This window comes from Hyperoodon ampullatus, assembly GCF_949752795.1.
Source record: "Hyperoodon ampullatus genome assembly, chromosome: 13".
NCBI lineage: Eukaryota > Metazoa > Chordata > Mammalia > Artiodactyla > Ziphiidae > Hyperoodon > Hyperoodon ampullatus.
In genome coordinates this window covers 6,724,845-6,742,407 of record NC_136926.1, presented here as the reverse complement: position 1 = coordinate 6,742,407, position 17,563 = coordinate 6,724,845, and the positions used below count along the sequence as shown (strand labels likewise).

The window sequence follows — 17,563 nt, the reverse complement described above, 5'->3', positions numbered from 1 at the left end:
TGGTCTCTATATACACGTAATATGTCCGCATTGCAGCTATTCGGAAAATGCAGAAACATCTAAAGAAAATAAAGATCATCTGTAATCTCATCACCTAAGGATTACCACTGTTGCTTCCTAGTAACATGTTGGTGCACATCCTTCCAGAATTTTCCTATGAGTCTACAAATATATTAACTTATTACTAGCAATGGGTTAATGTTATATGTAACTTTTTCTTAAGAGGGTCTTGTAAAATTTTATTTTCCAATTATATTTTTCAGAGTATAAAAATAATGTATACCTTTTCCATTTAACATGTCAACATCCCTTGTCATTTGACATCTTTCAGAATCCAAATTTGATGAATGTGTAGTACAATATTTTAATTTAAAATTCTTCTTTAGCTGGACATTTAGAAATATTACAATTTTGCAATATTATATAATTAACATCTATATGGAACTTTTGTAATCTGTTTTTTTTCCATTTAAATCTAGATCACTGACATCTTTTAAAGTCAATAGCTATATATTTGCATTTTCCTTTGAAACACTGCACAACGTTCCCTTGTGTAGATATGCCACACATAAGCCTCTCTGTTGGTGGACGTTTAGCCTTTTCCTTGTTTTGTTATTATAAACAGTGCAGTGATGAACATTCTTGTTCTTTGCACACCGATCAGTTTTTTCCATGCAAACATCTTCTTTTGAAATTGGGAAACTGGAGGGTTTTAAGGGTATATGTTTCTAAAAGACTTTTGATCCGTGGCACCAGATTTCACATTAGAAAGGTTGGACCTGAATTCATGGTGGAGTTTGCCTCCTTGAATCAGGAGTAAAAAGGGCCTAGGGAATTCCCTGGCAGTCCAGTGGTTAGGACTCAGCGCTTTCACTGCTGGGGTGTGGGTTTGATCCTTGGTCAGGGAACTAAGATTCCGCAAGCCTCACGGTGTGGCAAAAAAAAAAAAAAAAAAAGCCTGGAGATGGAGGACCAGAGGAGAAGCAAAGAATTTTTAATTTTATCCATAACTTTGTTAAAAATAGTTTTGAAGCAAATATGACTTTTGGGTTTTTAGCAAATGTTAAAGATGGGTGGGGGGTACAGTGTCATTCTATTATACACTGTATTTGGTTTGTTTTTAAAAATGTCTTCATTAACAACCAATCAGTCCCACGACAAAGGATTAAACTGATTTATGCTACCAGCAATGTCCTTTTCTCCCTACTCTGCCAATACCAGGTATTGTCATTCTGATATCTGCCAGGGTTATAGGTGAAAACTATTATAGTTCAAATGAGAATTTATTTCTTTAATTAATAGTGCAGTTTGAATATCTTTTTATACGTTCATTAGATATTTGTCTTTTCCCTTTCGTGAGTTGCCTCTTTATATGCTTATTGATTTGTGAGAACTCTTTATATAGAAGAGCAGTCACGGTTAATTCAATGAATCTAGCTTGCAGTATTTCACACATATTAACCTTTTGTTGAAAGTATTTCTAAACTAACTTGGTTGATGTACCTTTAAAATTAGATAAAATATGTAATCAAAATCATCCATTATTCAAATGTAATTGTTCTACTATTGTTTCCTACATTTTTCTGTAGGATATAATGTTACCCTCTGGGCAAGTTGACTTTTCTGTTGATTATTCCAGTAAAACTGATGCATTTTTGAGACTTCCTTGGTGGTCCAGTGGTTAAGACTGTGCTTCCACTGCAGGGGGCACAGGTTCGATCCCTGGTTGGGGAGCTAAAGTCCCACATGCCATGGTGCACAGCCAAAAAAACAAAACCAAGGACAAAACAAACAAACAAAAATGGATGCATTTTCCTTTGGGGTAGTGCTTGTGCATCGTGGGCTCGAAGAATGGTGGAGAGGATGTTGGAGGGAAGAGGAGGAGGAGTGGGCTGTGTTGGGCCGTCCCTGTGTCCTGGGAAGTGGAGGGGCAGTTGGGTAGGGGGACCAGAGAGAGCTGTCTATGCCAGGGGTGCCGGGACCTGTTGAGGGGGCGAGTGAAAGCTACAGTCGGGGAGGATGAACAGGGTCTGCAGGCGGCAGGTAGCACTGGAGACCTGATTATATGTGGCTGAGGGGCTTCCATGGTGCCCTGGGTTTGTGCCTGTGACTGTGTGAGAGGGTGTGTGGGTGTCCACGTGTGTGTAACCGTGTGTGAATGTGTGTGAGGGGCTTTGAGTGTGAAAGTGGGTGAGCAACTGTGTGTGTGCCCACGAACATGGAAGTGTGTCGACTGTGTTTGAGAGTGACTGTGAGTGTGAACGTGTGTGGGTATGAAAGTGAGTGAGTGCCTGTGAGTGTGAAAGAGGCTCTGTGTGTGTGTGTGCGAGAGAGAGAGACTAGAGGCAGAGGGGAGGGAGGAAATGGGGGATCTTTCTGTTTCCATAAATCCGAGCTTTTTCTAAACCGTTGGGCGCAGTTAAACTTCCACACGTGTGAGCCGGAAGTGCTTGAACAGGAAAGACTTGGCTTACGTTTGTGTCCTTATCTCCATTTTTATCTCTTTTGTGTGTCATAGGATTTTTTAATTTAAGATTTTTTAAATTGCTTCTTATTAGGTTTTTTTTTTACACATCTTCCCCCAATTTATCTCATTTTAAATGAGTTCACACAGTGGCTGTACCCACACCCATTTCCTCTGTTGCTTGGCTCATCCCCTGCCTTCCCTCCCTCCCAGTAACTCAAATGACTCTTTTGTTTTTTTGGCCGCCCCACGTGGCTTGCGGGATCTTAGTTCCCCAACCAGGGATGGAACCCGGGCCATGGCGGTGGAAGCGCCAGGTCCTAACCACTGGACCGCCAGGGAATTCCCATCAAATGACTCATTTTAATGACTGAGGGTGTCCTTTGCATTACCCCCACTCCTCTTTTTGCAGCCCTATTCATAATCCGTCCGGACAGGCCTTGTTCCCTGCATAAGCGCTCACCTCGCACACGTGTGCGCCCGCACAGAATGTCCACTGTGGTTTGTCTGACAAAAAGGGATGTCAGTTTTCTGTGTCCTGCATTTCTCACTCAACCGTATTTTGTGAAAATGGCCCAGGTCATCCAGATTTGCTGTCGCTGGTCCCTCTTTGATGGTGGCTCAGCCCGAGCTGCGCTGCCTGGAGCTGTCCTCTCCCTCTGCACTTACCTGGAGACCCTCCCTAGGGCCGGTGGTCTCACAGGGATGCTGTGCTCCGTGTTGGCAGGTGTTTGAGATCCTTCTGAGCCGCGGCTACTCTGAGAACAATTTCCGGGAAGATCTGAAGAACCTTTACCTGAAACTTGGCATTGAGAACAAGATGATGATCTTCCTGTTCACGGACGCCCACGTGGCCGAGGAGGGTTTCCTGGAGCTCATCAACAACATGCTCACCTCAGGTACCAGGACGCTGGTCTTGCACGGGGTTTGCTGGTCTCCGCTGCTCAGCTTTCAGCGGAGGCCGTCCGATAAGCGTTACCTTTTTAAATCACTTCCTACCTGCAGAGGAGGCATCATTCAGGCTCTCACAGGTGGGTAGGCGCATCACAGGCCAAGGGTACAGTGCGTACGGCGGGAGCGTGGTGAGCTGGTGGACGGGATGCAAACCAGGTGAAGGGGCCACACCGCGCAGGGCCTTGTGAGCCATTTAAAGGAGATTAGGTTTTTTTTTTTTTTTTTTTTTTTTGCTGTACGCGGGCCTCTCACCTTCGTGGCCTCTCCCGTTGCGGAGCACAGGCTCTGGATGCGCAGGCTCAGCGGCCATGGCTCACGGGCCCAGCCACTCCGTGGCATGTGGGATCTTCCCGGACCAGGGCATGAACCCGTGTCCCCTGCATCGGCAGGCGGACTCTCAACCACTGCGCCACCAGGGAAGCCCGAGATTAGATTTTATTCTGGGTACAGTGCTGTGGTACGGATTTACAGTTTGATTTATTTTTATTTTTTATTTTATTTTTGGCCATGCTGCATGGCATGTGGGATCTTAGTTCCCCAACCAGGGATTGAACCCACGCCCCCTGCCTTGGAAGCACGGAGTCTTAACCACTGGACTGCCAGGGAAGTCCCCAGATTTCCATTTTTAAAAGAGCCCTCTGGCTGCCCTGTGGGAACTAGATTAGAGATGCATTAGACCCCGAGAGGGCAGCCAGCTTGGAGCTGCTGCTCAGGTGCAGGTGAGACATGACGGCGATTTGGATGAGGGTGGGGCAGTGGGAATGGAGAGAACTGGTGGATTCTCGAGATATTTTGGAGGTAGAGCCAATGGGACTTGGATGGACCAGACGAAGTGAGGAAGAGAGTGTCAGGCATGATTCTCGGGTTCCTGGCTTGAGTGGGTGATGAGTGGTTCCGTTCACCAGGAAGGGAAGACCAGATCGGGCCTGTGTCACGTGGGGCTTGTGGAGTCCACGACACCTACTGGCTGTTAGGTAGTGTGTTTGTTTTCGAGGGCTGCTGTAACAGAGAACCACAAAAGGGGTGGCTTAGACAGCAAACGTCTATCGTCTCACAGTTCTGGAGGCCAGGAGTCCGAGATCAGGTCGTCGGCAGGGCTGGTTCCTTCTGAGGGCTTTGAGGGAGTATCTGTCCCACGCTTCTCTCCTGGCTTCTGGTAGTTTGCTGCCAATCTTTGACAGTCTTTGCCTCGTAGAGGCATCACCCCGATCTCTGTCTTCGTGTTCTCTTGTTGTTCTCCCTGTGTCTTTCTCTTTGTCCAAATATCCACCTTTTAGAAGGACACCAGTCATGCTGGATTAGGACCTACCTTAATGACTTCATTTTAACTTGATTACTTCTGTAAAGACCTTATTTCCAAGGATAGATGAGTCTGATGCTCAGAAGAGGGGCCTCGGGTGGAGATGTCAGTTTCAGAGCCACTGGCCTGTAGTTTGTAAAACCTTGGGGATGGATGGAATCATCCCGGGGGAGACAGTGAGAAGCAAAGCGAGTCCAGGACTGAATTCAAAGAGGAAGAATGAACCAGAGCAAGAGAACGCAAAGGAGAACCAGGAGCAGATTCCTCTTTATATCTTGTAGTCCGCATAGCTGTGATTTATTACAGCAACAGGCCATACAGCACGATCGGCAAAGGGAAAGGCACGTGAGGTAAAGTCTGGGGGAACCAGGCACAGGCTTCCAGAGCCCCCTCCCTGGGGTGTCGCACAGGATACACTCAATCCCCCAGCAAGGAGTTGTGACAACATGTGTGAAGTATCCTCAACCAGGGACACCCAGCAGAGACTCAGCACTCAGGCTGTTCACTGGGGGCTGGTCAGGTAGGCACCTTCTGCCTGGCACATACCAAATTCCAGATTCCCAGAGGGAAAGCAGGTAGTCAGAATAAACCGCAGTTTGTACACACAGCTGAGGCGTGGGAAGCCCCTCTGATTGGTGAGTGGTGGAAGGAACCCTCGTGGAGTCTAAGTTCCCAGGAGCCAGCCAAGGGCCAACACCGTAAACAGGCTTTTGTAAGGGGAGCAGCCTCGGACCTGCTGTGTTAGCTCTTTTCTCAGGGAACCCATCTGATATTTAATAAAAATGTTTTATACTAATTTGAAATGGTACAAATAGTGAACAACAAAAAAAGAAAAAAACCAACAAAACCCCCAAAGCCCAACTAGCCAGACTCTGGCTGTTCCTCGTCCTGAGGGGGCTCTCCCCTGCCCGTCTCCACGTATTTAGTTATTCTATAACTCTCATCAGGTCTAAACCTTGGAGTGTGTCGACTCTTAGCCCCTCCCACATTTGCGAATGCTTTTTTGTCTCTAAAGCCTGTCCCTTCCCTTGTGTCCCCTTTACCATCTAAGCCAGACCCTCGTCGTGTCTGACCTTGACTTTTTGCAGACATCTCCGTATTGCTCTTCCTCCTAAGATACCACTCTCTGCGCATTGCACTCGTGTTTTCTTTGCTCCGGGTCTCCGTGGACTGACTTGTCCTGTCTCCGCAGCCTGGCCGCCTTTCTCTTCTCATTTTCCAGGTGTACTCTTTGCATCCTGCCTCTGCATCTTGCCCATGCCTGGCACACTCTCTCTCTCCGTCTCTTTATCAGCCTCCATGGTTGCAAACAAGCTTACGTAAAATTAGGGAGAAATGAAGGAGATGGTATTGATTCTTGGAACTGAAAAAATCCAGGTTGGATTCAGGTGCTCAAATGATATCATCAGGAACTGGTCTCTCCCTCGCTCTTGGCCTTACTGTTTTTCTTTTATTTGCATTCTTGGGTTTTTCCCAAAGTAGTTTTTAAAAATGGCACTAGAAGCTGCAGACTTGCATCCTCCTTTCTTAGCCCAGTGGATGAGCGTTTCTCTTTCCCAGGAGTTGTGGCCAAAGTGCCTAGCAGGGCTCTCATTGGCTGGCTCAGATCACATGCCCATCCCTGAGCCAATGACTTTGGCCGGGGTCATGCAGGGTTCTGATTGGTCAGGGCTGGGGTAGTGTCATGACTACCCAAAACCACATGCAGACTTAGAATGGATGAGAAGTGATTCTCCAAAGGAAAAGAGAGACCTATGACAAGAAAGGGGGGACTGCATGGGAGCTGGGGCCAAAAACAACAGAACTCCACTTTCAAGTCCAGCACCAAGGAAACTTTCCCCCCAGTTTTAGCTCTAGTGCCTTGCAGGGTCACCCTCCTCAAGAAGCCTCCTCGACGGTGCCAGTTTCCTGTCTCCTGAATGCCTGGGGCACCTACTGTCTAAGCTATTGATGTGGCATTTAGCACACGTGTCCTTGGGTTGGCAGCGGACTTTTCATACATGGGTCACAAACTTGTAATCCGGGATGTAAATGTCAGCCCTGATCTCTATCTGTAAACCCCACTGCAGGGCTCGGGGTGTATTTTCTGTGAAGACTGAGTAGAGTCCGGTGGGTCCATTTACTAGTACCCCAAAGGATCGGGGGCAGAGAGCTCTGAAGCTCTTATGCTTTGCTGCAGAATGAAGGCTTTGCCTCTCCTCCTTGGCACTGATGACACTAGGGGTGGGATCATTCTTTGTTGTGGAGGCTGTCCTGGGTATTATGGAATGTTTAGTAGCATCCCTGGCCTCCAGATGCCATTAGTACCACCCCCCGCAACAGACACACACAGCAACACACACACACACACACACACGTTGGGACAACCAAAAATGCCTTCAGACATTGCCAAATGTCCCTTGGGAAGGGCAGAGTTGTCCCCAGTTGAGAACCCCTGCTCTGATGCTCACGATAACCCGCCCAGGTAAGCAGGAGGCATTTGTTATTTCCATTTCACAGATGAGGAGACTGAGGCTCAAAGGGATTTGCACACACGGCAAGTGAGCCTTGGGTCTCAGGGTTGGGACCCAGGCCCTGCTCCCTGGACTCGGCATCTGCTGCGTCTGCTGTGCTTCTTGCCGTTCCAGTGCCTCGAAAGATAATAACCCCGGAACTTAAACCCAATCCTGGCCTTTGTTTTCTAGGAATCGTGCCCGCGCTTTTCCCAGATGAGGAGAAGGAGTCTATCCTCAGTCAGATTGGACAAGAGGCTTTGAAGCAAGGGATGGGCCCGGCCAAGGAGTCCATGTGGCAGTACTTCATGAACAAGAGTGCAAATAACCTGCACATCGTCCTGGGCATGTCGCCGGTGGGGGACACCCTGAGGACCCGCTGCAGAAATTTCCCAGGTGCCCTTGAGCAGAGCCTGCAAATCCATTTTCCCCCTTCAGCAGGGCACGTGCCTTAGGGAGGGAATGACATATGAGGTTCCACCAGCAAAGTGACCCATGCCATGGTCATTAGGTTGAAATGTGGGCCCTGCCATGTCGGATGAGCCCCGAGCGGTCCCTCACGTCTGCCAACAGGCTCTCGTGTTGTCGCTGGATGGCTTTTATCCTTCTGATACGAGGAAATGCTCACGGTCCCAGGTGCAAGGCCCATAGCGAGTACAGTGTAGCTCTCCACGCCCTTCCATCTGGGAAAATTCTGGCAGCCTCATGGAAGGTGCAGTACCTGCCCCTAGAACAGAGGGAGGCCGTTTTGCTCCCCCAGGGGACATTTGTCAATGCCTGGAGACATTTTTGGTTGTCACAGCTCTGGGGTGGGGGGCGGCCACGTTTCCAACTGGTATCTAGTTGATAGAGGCCAGGGGACTGCCAAACATCCCACAGTGCACAGACAGCCCCACGAGACAGGATTACCCAGCCAAGTGTCGATAGTGCCGAGGTTGAGAAACCCTGCTTTTGATCATTATTTTTGTTTATTTACTTATTTTTAAAAATTTTTGGCCGGGCTGCGTGGCATGTGGGATCTTAGTTCCCCGACCAGGGGTCGAGCCCGCGCCCCCTGCATTGGAAGTGCAGAGTCCTAACCACTGGACTGCCAGGGAAGTCCCTTGATCATTATTTTTGGACCCGCCCAGCTCGTTCACCAATGTGTTGGGTACCAAAGACGGTATCCATATTCTCGAGCATCTCGGAGTTGCGGGGCGATCATCTCTTTTGTTTCTCTTTCTTTTCAAGGTCTAGTAAATAACACTGGTATTGACTGGTTCATGCCCTGGCCTTCCCAAGCTCTGCATGCAGTGGCTAAGTCATTTTTAGGTAAGTGACAGCTAATGTGGGGACCATGTTAACAGTATAACAAAGCAAATTGCTATCCTTTTTCTGACTCTGAATTTTGGTACAGTAGATTCTGTCACCATTAACCCCCATGGCCGTGAATGGTGTTTTAGTTTGTTAGTGTGTTTTGATTTATATTGTGTTTTAGTCCAAAGAGATTTCGGGGGATTTACAAGGACAACATGGGATAAAAATTGATTAGGTATCATCCAAAGTAGGGGTCAGCAAACCCTGGCCTGAAGGCCAAATTCAGCCCACCGCTCGTCTTGGTAAATGCAGTTTTATTGGAACACATGTAATAAACATACTGTCTATGGCTGCTTTTATGCTACAACCACAAAGCTGAGTAATTGCCACAGAGACTGTATGGCCCACACAGCCTAAATATTTACTGTTTGGCTCTTTACAGAAAAAGTGTGCTGACCCCTGACCCCAAGGATGCCTGAAGGACCTTTCAGTAAACTGATTATCCATCAGTGCTGATTTTTTTTATTATTAATTAATTAATTAATGTATTATTATTATTTTTTGCGGTACACGGGCCTCTCCCCGTTGTGGCCTCTCCCGTTGCGGAGCACAGGCTCCGGACGCGCAGGCTCAGTGGCCATGGCTCACGGGCCCAGCCACTCCGTGGCATGTGGGATCTTCCTGGACTTGGGCACAAACCTGTGTCCCCTGCATCGGCAGGCGGACTCTCAACCACTGCGCCACCAGGGAAGCCCCATCAGTGCTGATTTTGCTCTACAGTTTCCAAGCCCTAAGGCCTTGATTATTAATTTTAATCTTCAAAATAAGAAAGCAAGTCAGTTTATACTCAGGGAAAAACTTTTTATCTGGACTTAACTTGAGCAGATTTATGACACTGGGTGACCTTGTAAATAGCGTCAGCCTTATAAATACGTCTTCAATAAATAAATAACTAGTCCCACTTGGTAGGCAGGTTGCAGTCTTCTGGGGAAGGGGGCTACGAAAATGACTCTTTCCTGATGATATAACTCAGGGATCAGCAAACTTTTTCTGTAAATGACCGGATGATAAACATTTTCAGCTTTGCAGGTCATATGGTCTCTGTTGCAACTACTCAATTCCACCATCGCATCAGGAAAGCAGCCCTAGACAATATGTAAATGAACGGGCGTGGTTGTGTGCCAATAAAACTTTATTTACAAAAACAGGTGGTAGGCCAGATTTGTCCTGCAGGCTGTAGGTTGCCAATCCTGATAGAGATGTGCCTTAGCTTTCATAGGCTTGTTAGGCACCTCCGTGCATTAGCACTTAGCTTTGCTTTCAGTATTCAGTGATTCAGTATCATAAATAATGCTGCATGGAGTTTGCTCAGAATTTTTTTCCTTAGGTTATATCTCTGGAATTGGGATGACTGTACCCATACGTATGGCTATTTGTGAGGCAAAGCTTTCCATGCATGCTGTTAAATTGTCCCATGGCTGTGGTTTGCTAATCCCTGGTATAATTCAAGGTCAAATATGCAGAATCTGGATGAATACATGCTTTTGGTCATACTTCCTTCATTCATTTTCTGCTTTGAGGTGAAAGTATTTTGCAATATGTGAGATAATCCAAGTGATGTGGTTTGGGCACCGGGAGTGATTATTAATTCTTTCAGCAGACTTACAGGAAGACCTACCTTGTGCCCAATATGTGCTGGGTACAGGGGATACAGCAGGGACACTGAGCAAATTTCTCTCCTGGAATCTCAAGCCCCTTCTACTACACTGTCTTAGCCTTCCTACCAGTAGGGACAGAGAATTGGCTTTCTGTGTTCTTAGAGAAATTGCCAGAGCGTGGATCAGTGTTGTGGTCCAGAAAAGCCACTGACAAGTGATAACTGCTCTTTTCTATTAAGACATTTGTATATCGTATTTTATTGTGATAAAATGTATATAATATAAAATTTGCCATTTTAACCGTTTTTAGCCATTTTAAGTGTGCTCTGTTAACACTAATTACATTCACAATGCTGTGCAACTGCTACCACCATCCATCTCCAGAACCTTTTTCATCTTTAAAACTGGAACTCCGTCCCCACTGGACACTCACTGCTTGTCCTCCCAGACCTGCCCCCAACCCCTGGGAACCTCTAATATACTTTCTGTCTCTACAAATTTGCCAACTCTAGATATTTCATGGAAGTCAAATCATGAAACATTTGTCCTTTTGTGTCTAGCTTCTTTTACTTAGCGTGTTTTCCAGGTTTGTTCATGTTGTGGCATGTGTCAGAATTTCCTTCTTGTTCAAGGCCGAATAATATTCCGTTTATGGACAGACCATATGTTGTTTATCCATCCATCTGTTGATGGACATTTGGATATGGTTCCCAGTTTTGGCTACTGTGAATAGTGCTGCTATGAACATTGGCGTCCAAGAATCTCTTTGTGTCCACTTTTCAGTTCTTTTGGGTACAAACTTAGGAGTGGAATTGTTGGGTCACATGGGAATTCCATGTTTAACTCTTTGAGGAACTGCTCCTTTCCTTTTTTATGAGCCACTCTTTTCCATTCCTTCCTCTTCAGGGACTAATCCACTGATCCCAATAGAAAATATGGAAGATCTGGTAGAACATGTTGTTTTGGTCCACGAATCCGTGGGTGAATTCAGTAAACAATTTCTACAAAAACTGAGGCGCAGCAACTACGTAACTCCCAAGAACTACCTGGATTTTATTAACACGTATTCGAAATTACTGGATGAGAAAACTCAGTATAATATAGGTAAGACTTGGGAATGGGATGGTTAACAGGAACTGTTATTACTTACGAATAAAGATCCAACTGCTGATCTTTTCCTTAAGCAGACATTTCTTAGCAAGATCGGGCATACTCAGGATTGAGGCAAAGCAAAGCACATTTTGGATTTTGCATTTCAGAGTGATTCGTCTGTGTGGGCAGGACCCTGGCATGCTTTTATTTTTGTTTTTCTGTGCTGGGCCATGCACTTTCTTAGCTCTAAATTTTCACTGCATTAGAGATACTATTTGATAAGAGCAACATGCTCTGTTGGAAAATGTTGCCTCTCCCGTTGCGGAGCACAGGCTCCGGACGCGCAGGCTCAGCGGCCATGGCTTACGGGCCCAGCCGCTCCGCGGCATGTGGGATCTTCCCGGACTGGGGCACGAACCCGCGTCCCCTGCATCGGCAGGCGGATTGTCAACCACTGCGCCACCAGGGAAGCCCGGAAAATGTTTTTTAAAAATGCTCTGGCTCTGGTTGTTGGCCAAACAAATGGTTATTTTCAGAAATACATTCATTTTGGAAGATGCCATCTCCAAACGGCAATGGAGGTACTGATAGATGCTTGACATCTCATGAAAATGATTTTTTTTTTTCCGGTGAGCCCAACTTGGACGAATCACACTGGAACGCTTGTCTGGGTGTGTTGGGAACTGCGCCCCCTGGAGGGTGAATACCTGTGTTCCCTTTCCTCAGCTCAGTGCAAGCGTCTGGAGCGGGGGCTGGACAAGCTGAAGGAGGCCACCATCCAGCTGGACGAGCTGAACCAGAAGCTGGCCGAGCAGAAGATTGTGCTGGTGGAGAAGTCGGCTGCCTGCGAGGCCCTGCTGGAGGAGATCGCCACCAATACAGCCATAGGTGAGTGCGGGTCCAACTCTGGGGGTCGGGACACCCCACACCCCACCCCACCAAAAAAAGCCCAAAACACGACAGAGCTCCACTGGGGGACATCCCTGGGAAGCCACTTGTAGGAACTGGCATCTTTTGACCCTCCCATTGCTATTTTTTCTGAGTTAGCGTCAAGCCCCCTATAATAGGCACTAAGTCGTTACCATATGCAGGACCCACAGCAGGTAGCTAGAGGATTTGCCAGGATGTGGAAAAGTCATCTCTTTACCCTCAACAAGCTAGTGAACTGGGTCGGTTTAAATGACCTCAGCCTGAGCATCATTCACTTGGGACTTTCGTGGTTCTAATGTGAGCCTGTTTCCGGATTCTTTCTTGGGCCCCTCACCTGATCTTCCTGGCCTGGCGGCTGCCCTTGGTCTGGTTCCCTCCTGCTCTAAGAAATTGGCTTTCTTTCTTTTTATTTATTTATTTATTTGGCTGTGCTGGGTCTTAGTTGCGGCACACGGGATCTTTGTTGAGGCATGCGGGATCTTTTTTTTTTTTTTTTTTAGTTGCGGCATGCACGTGGGATCTAGTTCCCTGACCAGGGCTCGAACCCGGGCCCCCTGCATTGGGAGTGCGGAGTCTTAACCACTGGACCGCCAGGGAAGTCCTGGAACTGGCTTACTCTACACGACTCTCACACAGGACAACCCTAAGCTGCAGCTCTGCCACGACCCCTCACCCTTCTCCCTGGGTCTTGGGGCTCCCGTTTCCATCGTCTCTCAGGATCCTGTGTTCTGATGAGTGTCCTCCTCGGCTCCTCCTCGGATTTCTGCAGAAGCCACTCAGCCTCCCTGCGTCTGGGTATTCTCTTCCTAGCCCATGGTTGTGTCGCTTCTGCGCATGACCTTGGTTCAGTTCAATTCCAGCCGTACCGTGTCAGGCCCTATCCCCAGGATCCATTTTTCATTACTCTGGTCACAGCACCCCAACTTGGCTTTGGCACCCTGTCTGCTCTTGACCCGGAGTCTGGGCTGTCGGGTTGGGCTTGTTCCAGCCCTGGCTGGATCGGTTAGACGTTCTCCTGGAGTTCACTTTTTGAATCAGCCAACCTGAATGCTTGCTTGTTGACTTGTGAGGATGAGTCCCGAGAGAACGCCCCATCAGGGAGAGACTGCCGAATTCAGCATACGTTTGTCGAATACCTACTGTGTTCTTTTCCTAGGGCTGCCGTAACAAAGCACCACAAACTGGGTGGCTTAAAACAACAGGCGTTTATTTATTCTCTCGCGGTTCTGGAGGATAGAAGTCTGAAATGAAGGTCTTGGCAGGGCCCCGCTCCTTCCAGAGGCTCTAGGGGAGGATCCTTCCTGGCCTCTCCCAGCTTCTGGTGGTGGCCTGCAATCCTGGGCGTTCCTTGGCTTGTAGACGCATCCCTCCCATCTCTGCCCCTCCATGGTCACGTGACCTTTCCCCCTCTCTGTCTTCACATGGCCTTCTTATAAGGACACAGTCATTGGGTTTAGGACCTACCCTAACCCAGTATGACCCCATGTTAACTAATTACATCTACAAAGACTCTCTTTCCAAATAAGGTGACTTTCTGAGGTTCTGGGTGGCCATGAATTTTGAGGGGGACACTATTCAGGCCAGTCCACCTACTACGAGCCAGGCTTTGTTCTAAACGCTGAGGTCACAGCCCTCGGGGAGATGCTTAGGTTCTAGTGAGTGGGGCCGATCAACAAGCCTGTGATCAGATGAAATTTCAGGTTGTGATTAGTGTCATGAAGCAAATAAACAGAGTGATGAGACTGGGAGTGACCTCAGGGGAGGGTGGCTTTTGAGCTGGGCTGAATGAATGCAGGAAAAGCTGATGAAGAGCCAGAGAGAGGTCAGTGAGCCAGAAAAGCAGGGAGGGCAGCTCTGATAGCCTCAGCTAACACTGGCCAAGCAGGGCTGGAGGCTGTCTTGTGGGATGGAGTGGGACAGGGGGAGGGGGACACAGGTGGGCCAGTCAAGGAGGGTCAGAGTCGCAGCAGCTGTCCCTGTGTTGGGGACCCTAGGTGCCGTGAGGACATCTGTCCCAGTGGCAACGCCCAAGGCCGCCATATTGGCCGAAGCTCATTCAGCCCCCTCCGCCCAGCGCCCACCTTTGAGGGCTGCGCTGCTTTGGCTCAGGAGCGGTGGTCCATCCTCCCCATGCCCCAGGGGCTTCACTGACCTCCCCCGCCCCCCCACAGCGGAGGAAAAGAAGAAGCTGGCGGAGGAAAAAGCCATGGAGATAGAGGAGCAAAACAAGATCATCGCGGTGGAGAAGACTGAGGCCGAGATGGCCCTGGCCGAGGTCATGCCCATCCTGGAGGGCGCCAAGCTGGAGCTGCAGAAACTGGACAAGTCAGATGTGACCGAGATCAGGTAATGGCTGGCAAGCTCCCAGCGTGCTTGGCCACCAGTGTCACTCCTGACAGTAATTATGAGATAATCATGGTTGTTCGGCATTTCTGTGCCGGCCGCTATGCCAGGCCCTTTCCATGGTGGGGGTTGTTATCGTCTTCATTTGCACATGAGGGACGTGGAGCCCAGGGAGGTGAGCTGACTTGCCTCAGGCCTCCCAGCCAGTTGGTGCCATGGCCCACTGGCCTTAAACCCAGGCTGAGTCACAGAAGGAGACTGGGTTCCAGAAGCGGCTGGTGGGAGAGCTGGAGCCTTGGAAGTCAGTCCTTTTTACGGGAAGGACAGAGGAGTGTCTGCCCTAAAAGGGGCAGGGCCCTGGATGCAGGCAAGGTGTGCCACAGGCCGAGAGTGGATGGGAGATGCCCTCATCCATTTCTAGCCAAATGATGGCCTTTTACAGGTGGGGAGAGTAGTGTTTTTTGTTTGTTTGTTTGTTTTTGTTTTTTTGCCATACCGCATGGCTTGTGGGATCTTAGTCCCCTGACCAGGGGTTAAACCTGGGCCCTGGCAGTGAAAGCGCTGAGCCCTAACCACTGGACCGCCAGGGAAGTCCTGGGAGAGTGGGTCTTTACTGTGGCCCCAGACATTCTGCAAATCAGTCTGTAAAATGACTCCATCCCCAGCAGCCAGAGGGCCCATTTGCTGTCCAGAAGAGGGGTCTGGTGTGGAGCTTTCTCCGCTCCCCCCGCGGGGCGTGGTCCCCCCAGGGCACCGTTGGTGGATCTCACTGGTAAGTTTAGCACCGTGAGTGAAGCCAGGAAGAAATGGTGTCCTATCTGTCCCCTCCACCACCCCTGCCCATCATCGTGCTGCCAGACCCCCCACGCGTGTCCCTGCATTAGGAGCCTCGGCTCTCTCCTCACTCCCCATCATGGCCTCATTTTCAGAAGGGGTTCCATCCTTCTGGTCCCGCAGTCAGGTCTCCTGTGAGAGAGACTCCTGTCTCCAGGCTGGAAGCTGACCCTGCGTTTTGTGTTCCTGGCGGGATGGTGCTGCTTCTCTGAGCTCATCGCCTTTGCTAAGGGCTGAGCAACATCCCTCGTCCAGGGTTGTGCTCTGGCTGTTGGCTCATTTGTGAAACATGTGGATTGAACAGAGTGTTCAGCCAGTTCCAGGGCAGGGGGCCCGAGTACCTCCTGGGGGGTCATCCAGAGCTGCTGCTGAGGTTATGATTTCAGACCTTTGCAGTGTGATTGCAGTGAAGGTATAAGGATGGACGTTTTACTTATTTTTATTTTTTATTATTTTTTTTTGCGGTACGCGGGCCTCTCACTGCTGTGGCCTCTGCCGCTGCGGAGCACAGGCTCCGGACGCGCAGGCTCAGCGGCCATGGCTCATGGGCCCAGCCGCTCCGCGGCATGTGGGATCCTCCCGGACCGGGGCACGAACCCGTGTCCCCTGCATCGGCAGGCGGACTCTCAACCACTGCGCCACCAGGGAAGCCCAGGATGGACGTTTTAAAACTGCAGTAGCAGCGCTGGAAGTTTAGACTGAGTCGTGGGAGAGACCCTCAACATGCACATTTCCAAGGGAAACATCCAACCACTGCTTATACAGATTTGAGGCTCTACCCCCAGGCCAGCAGCTTAAAAACATCCTGAGAGCAGAGAGTTGGGAAGGATTTTTGAGTATTTATTTGGAAGGAGTATTTATTTAATCCAAGAGTGGATTTCCATGGGACCACATAGAGAGTTTGATATGTGTCCCCTGCAGTTAGATGGGGTGCCTGCATCACCCCCGAGAAAATGAAAGTGGCCTATGGCCCTAAAGGAGTAATTTTTAAAATTGTAATGATTGGAACAGGTCACATGTTGATGCGTGGCTTTGCTTCTTACTGGCTGTGTGACCTTCGGCAAGTCACCTAACCTCTCTGTGCTGCAATTTCCTTGTTTGTAAAATGTGGATGATAATAATTGTCCCCATGGCATCGGGGTTGTTACGAGGATCCAGTGAGCTATTAGGTAAAGAGCTCTCAGAACAGGGTTGAGCACAGAGTCAGTGCCATGTAAACATTAGCTAGGGTCATGGTTCCAACATCAAAATGATGTGCTATGAAAAGCCCTCCCTCACCTGTCCGCCATCAGCTTAGTTCCCCTCACCACACGCCAGGTAACTGTTGCCATTCATGTCTTACATATCCATTCAGACAGCTTTTGTACATGTTCAAGGCAACCAGATATACAAGTGTCTCGGGCTTCCCTGATGGTGCAGTGGTTGAGAGTCTGCCTGCCGATGCAGGGGACACGGGTTCATGCCCCGGTCCGGGAAGATCCCACATGCCGCAGAGCGGCTGGGCCCGTGAGCCATGGCCGCTGAGCCTGTGCATCCGGAGCCCGTGCTCCGCAACAGGAGAAGCCGCAACAGTGAGAGGCCCTCGTACCACAAAAAAAAAAAAAAAAAAACAACAAGTGTCTCTTCAGTTCCCGACGTTGGGCTCTAAGGGTTGTAGAACAAGGGATACTTCCGTAGCCTTTTTTCTTTCCTTTTGAAATATAATTGGTAATAAATATACTATACATATTTTTCTGCATCTTGGTGTTTTTGCTTGAGACCTTGGAGATCTTTTGCATGTCGTTATATGAGAACTTCCTCAATATTTAAAAATAGTTCATCATAATCCCTTGGATAGCTGTGCCATCATTTATTTAATCAACCTCAATTTATGAATTTTTAGCTTATTTCCAGTCTTTTGCCTTTACAAACAGTGTGGCAAAGAATAACCCTGCCTTACTTCACTATGCACAAGTCCACTGGAAGGACACATTTGCAGAAGTGGAATTGCTGGGTTCCAAGGTGTGTGTGTTTATAATGTCTGTAGCTGTTGCGTAATGCCCACCGGTAGGTATGGAACGGATTTACACTCCCACTGGCAATACATGCGAGTACCTGCTTTTTCAAGGCCTTACCAACAGAGGGCGCTACTAAACACTTGCATTTTTGCTTGTTTTATAGATGAAATATGGTATTTGTGTAGTTGTAATGTGCATTTCCC

The 17,563-nt window shown here is 48.6% G+C and overlaps 1 protein-coding gene across 1 annotated transcript in view; it reads left to right on the top strand.

The window, feature by feature from the left end:
* DNAH10 (dynein axonemal heavy chain 10) overlaps positions 1-17,563 on the top strand; it is a gene marked incomplete at its 5' end in the record, with an annotated part of 152,217 nt that overhangs the window by 108,251 nt on the left and 26,403 nt on the right. The window contains 6 exons of the mRNA XM_079717271.1: positions 3,192-3,363; positions 7,403-7,606; positions 8,441-8,521; positions 11,071-11,268; positions 11,983-12,144; positions 14,358-14,532. Of these exons, the coding sequence (XP_079573397.1) occupies positions 3,192-3,363; positions 7,403-7,606; positions 8,441-8,521; positions 11,071-11,268; positions 11,983-12,144; positions 14,358-14,532 (992 nt within the window). The remainder of the gene's footprint in view (positions 1-3,191; positions 3,364-7,402; positions 7,607-8,440; positions 8,522-11,070; positions 11,269-11,982; positions 12,145-14,357; positions 14,533-17,563) is intronic.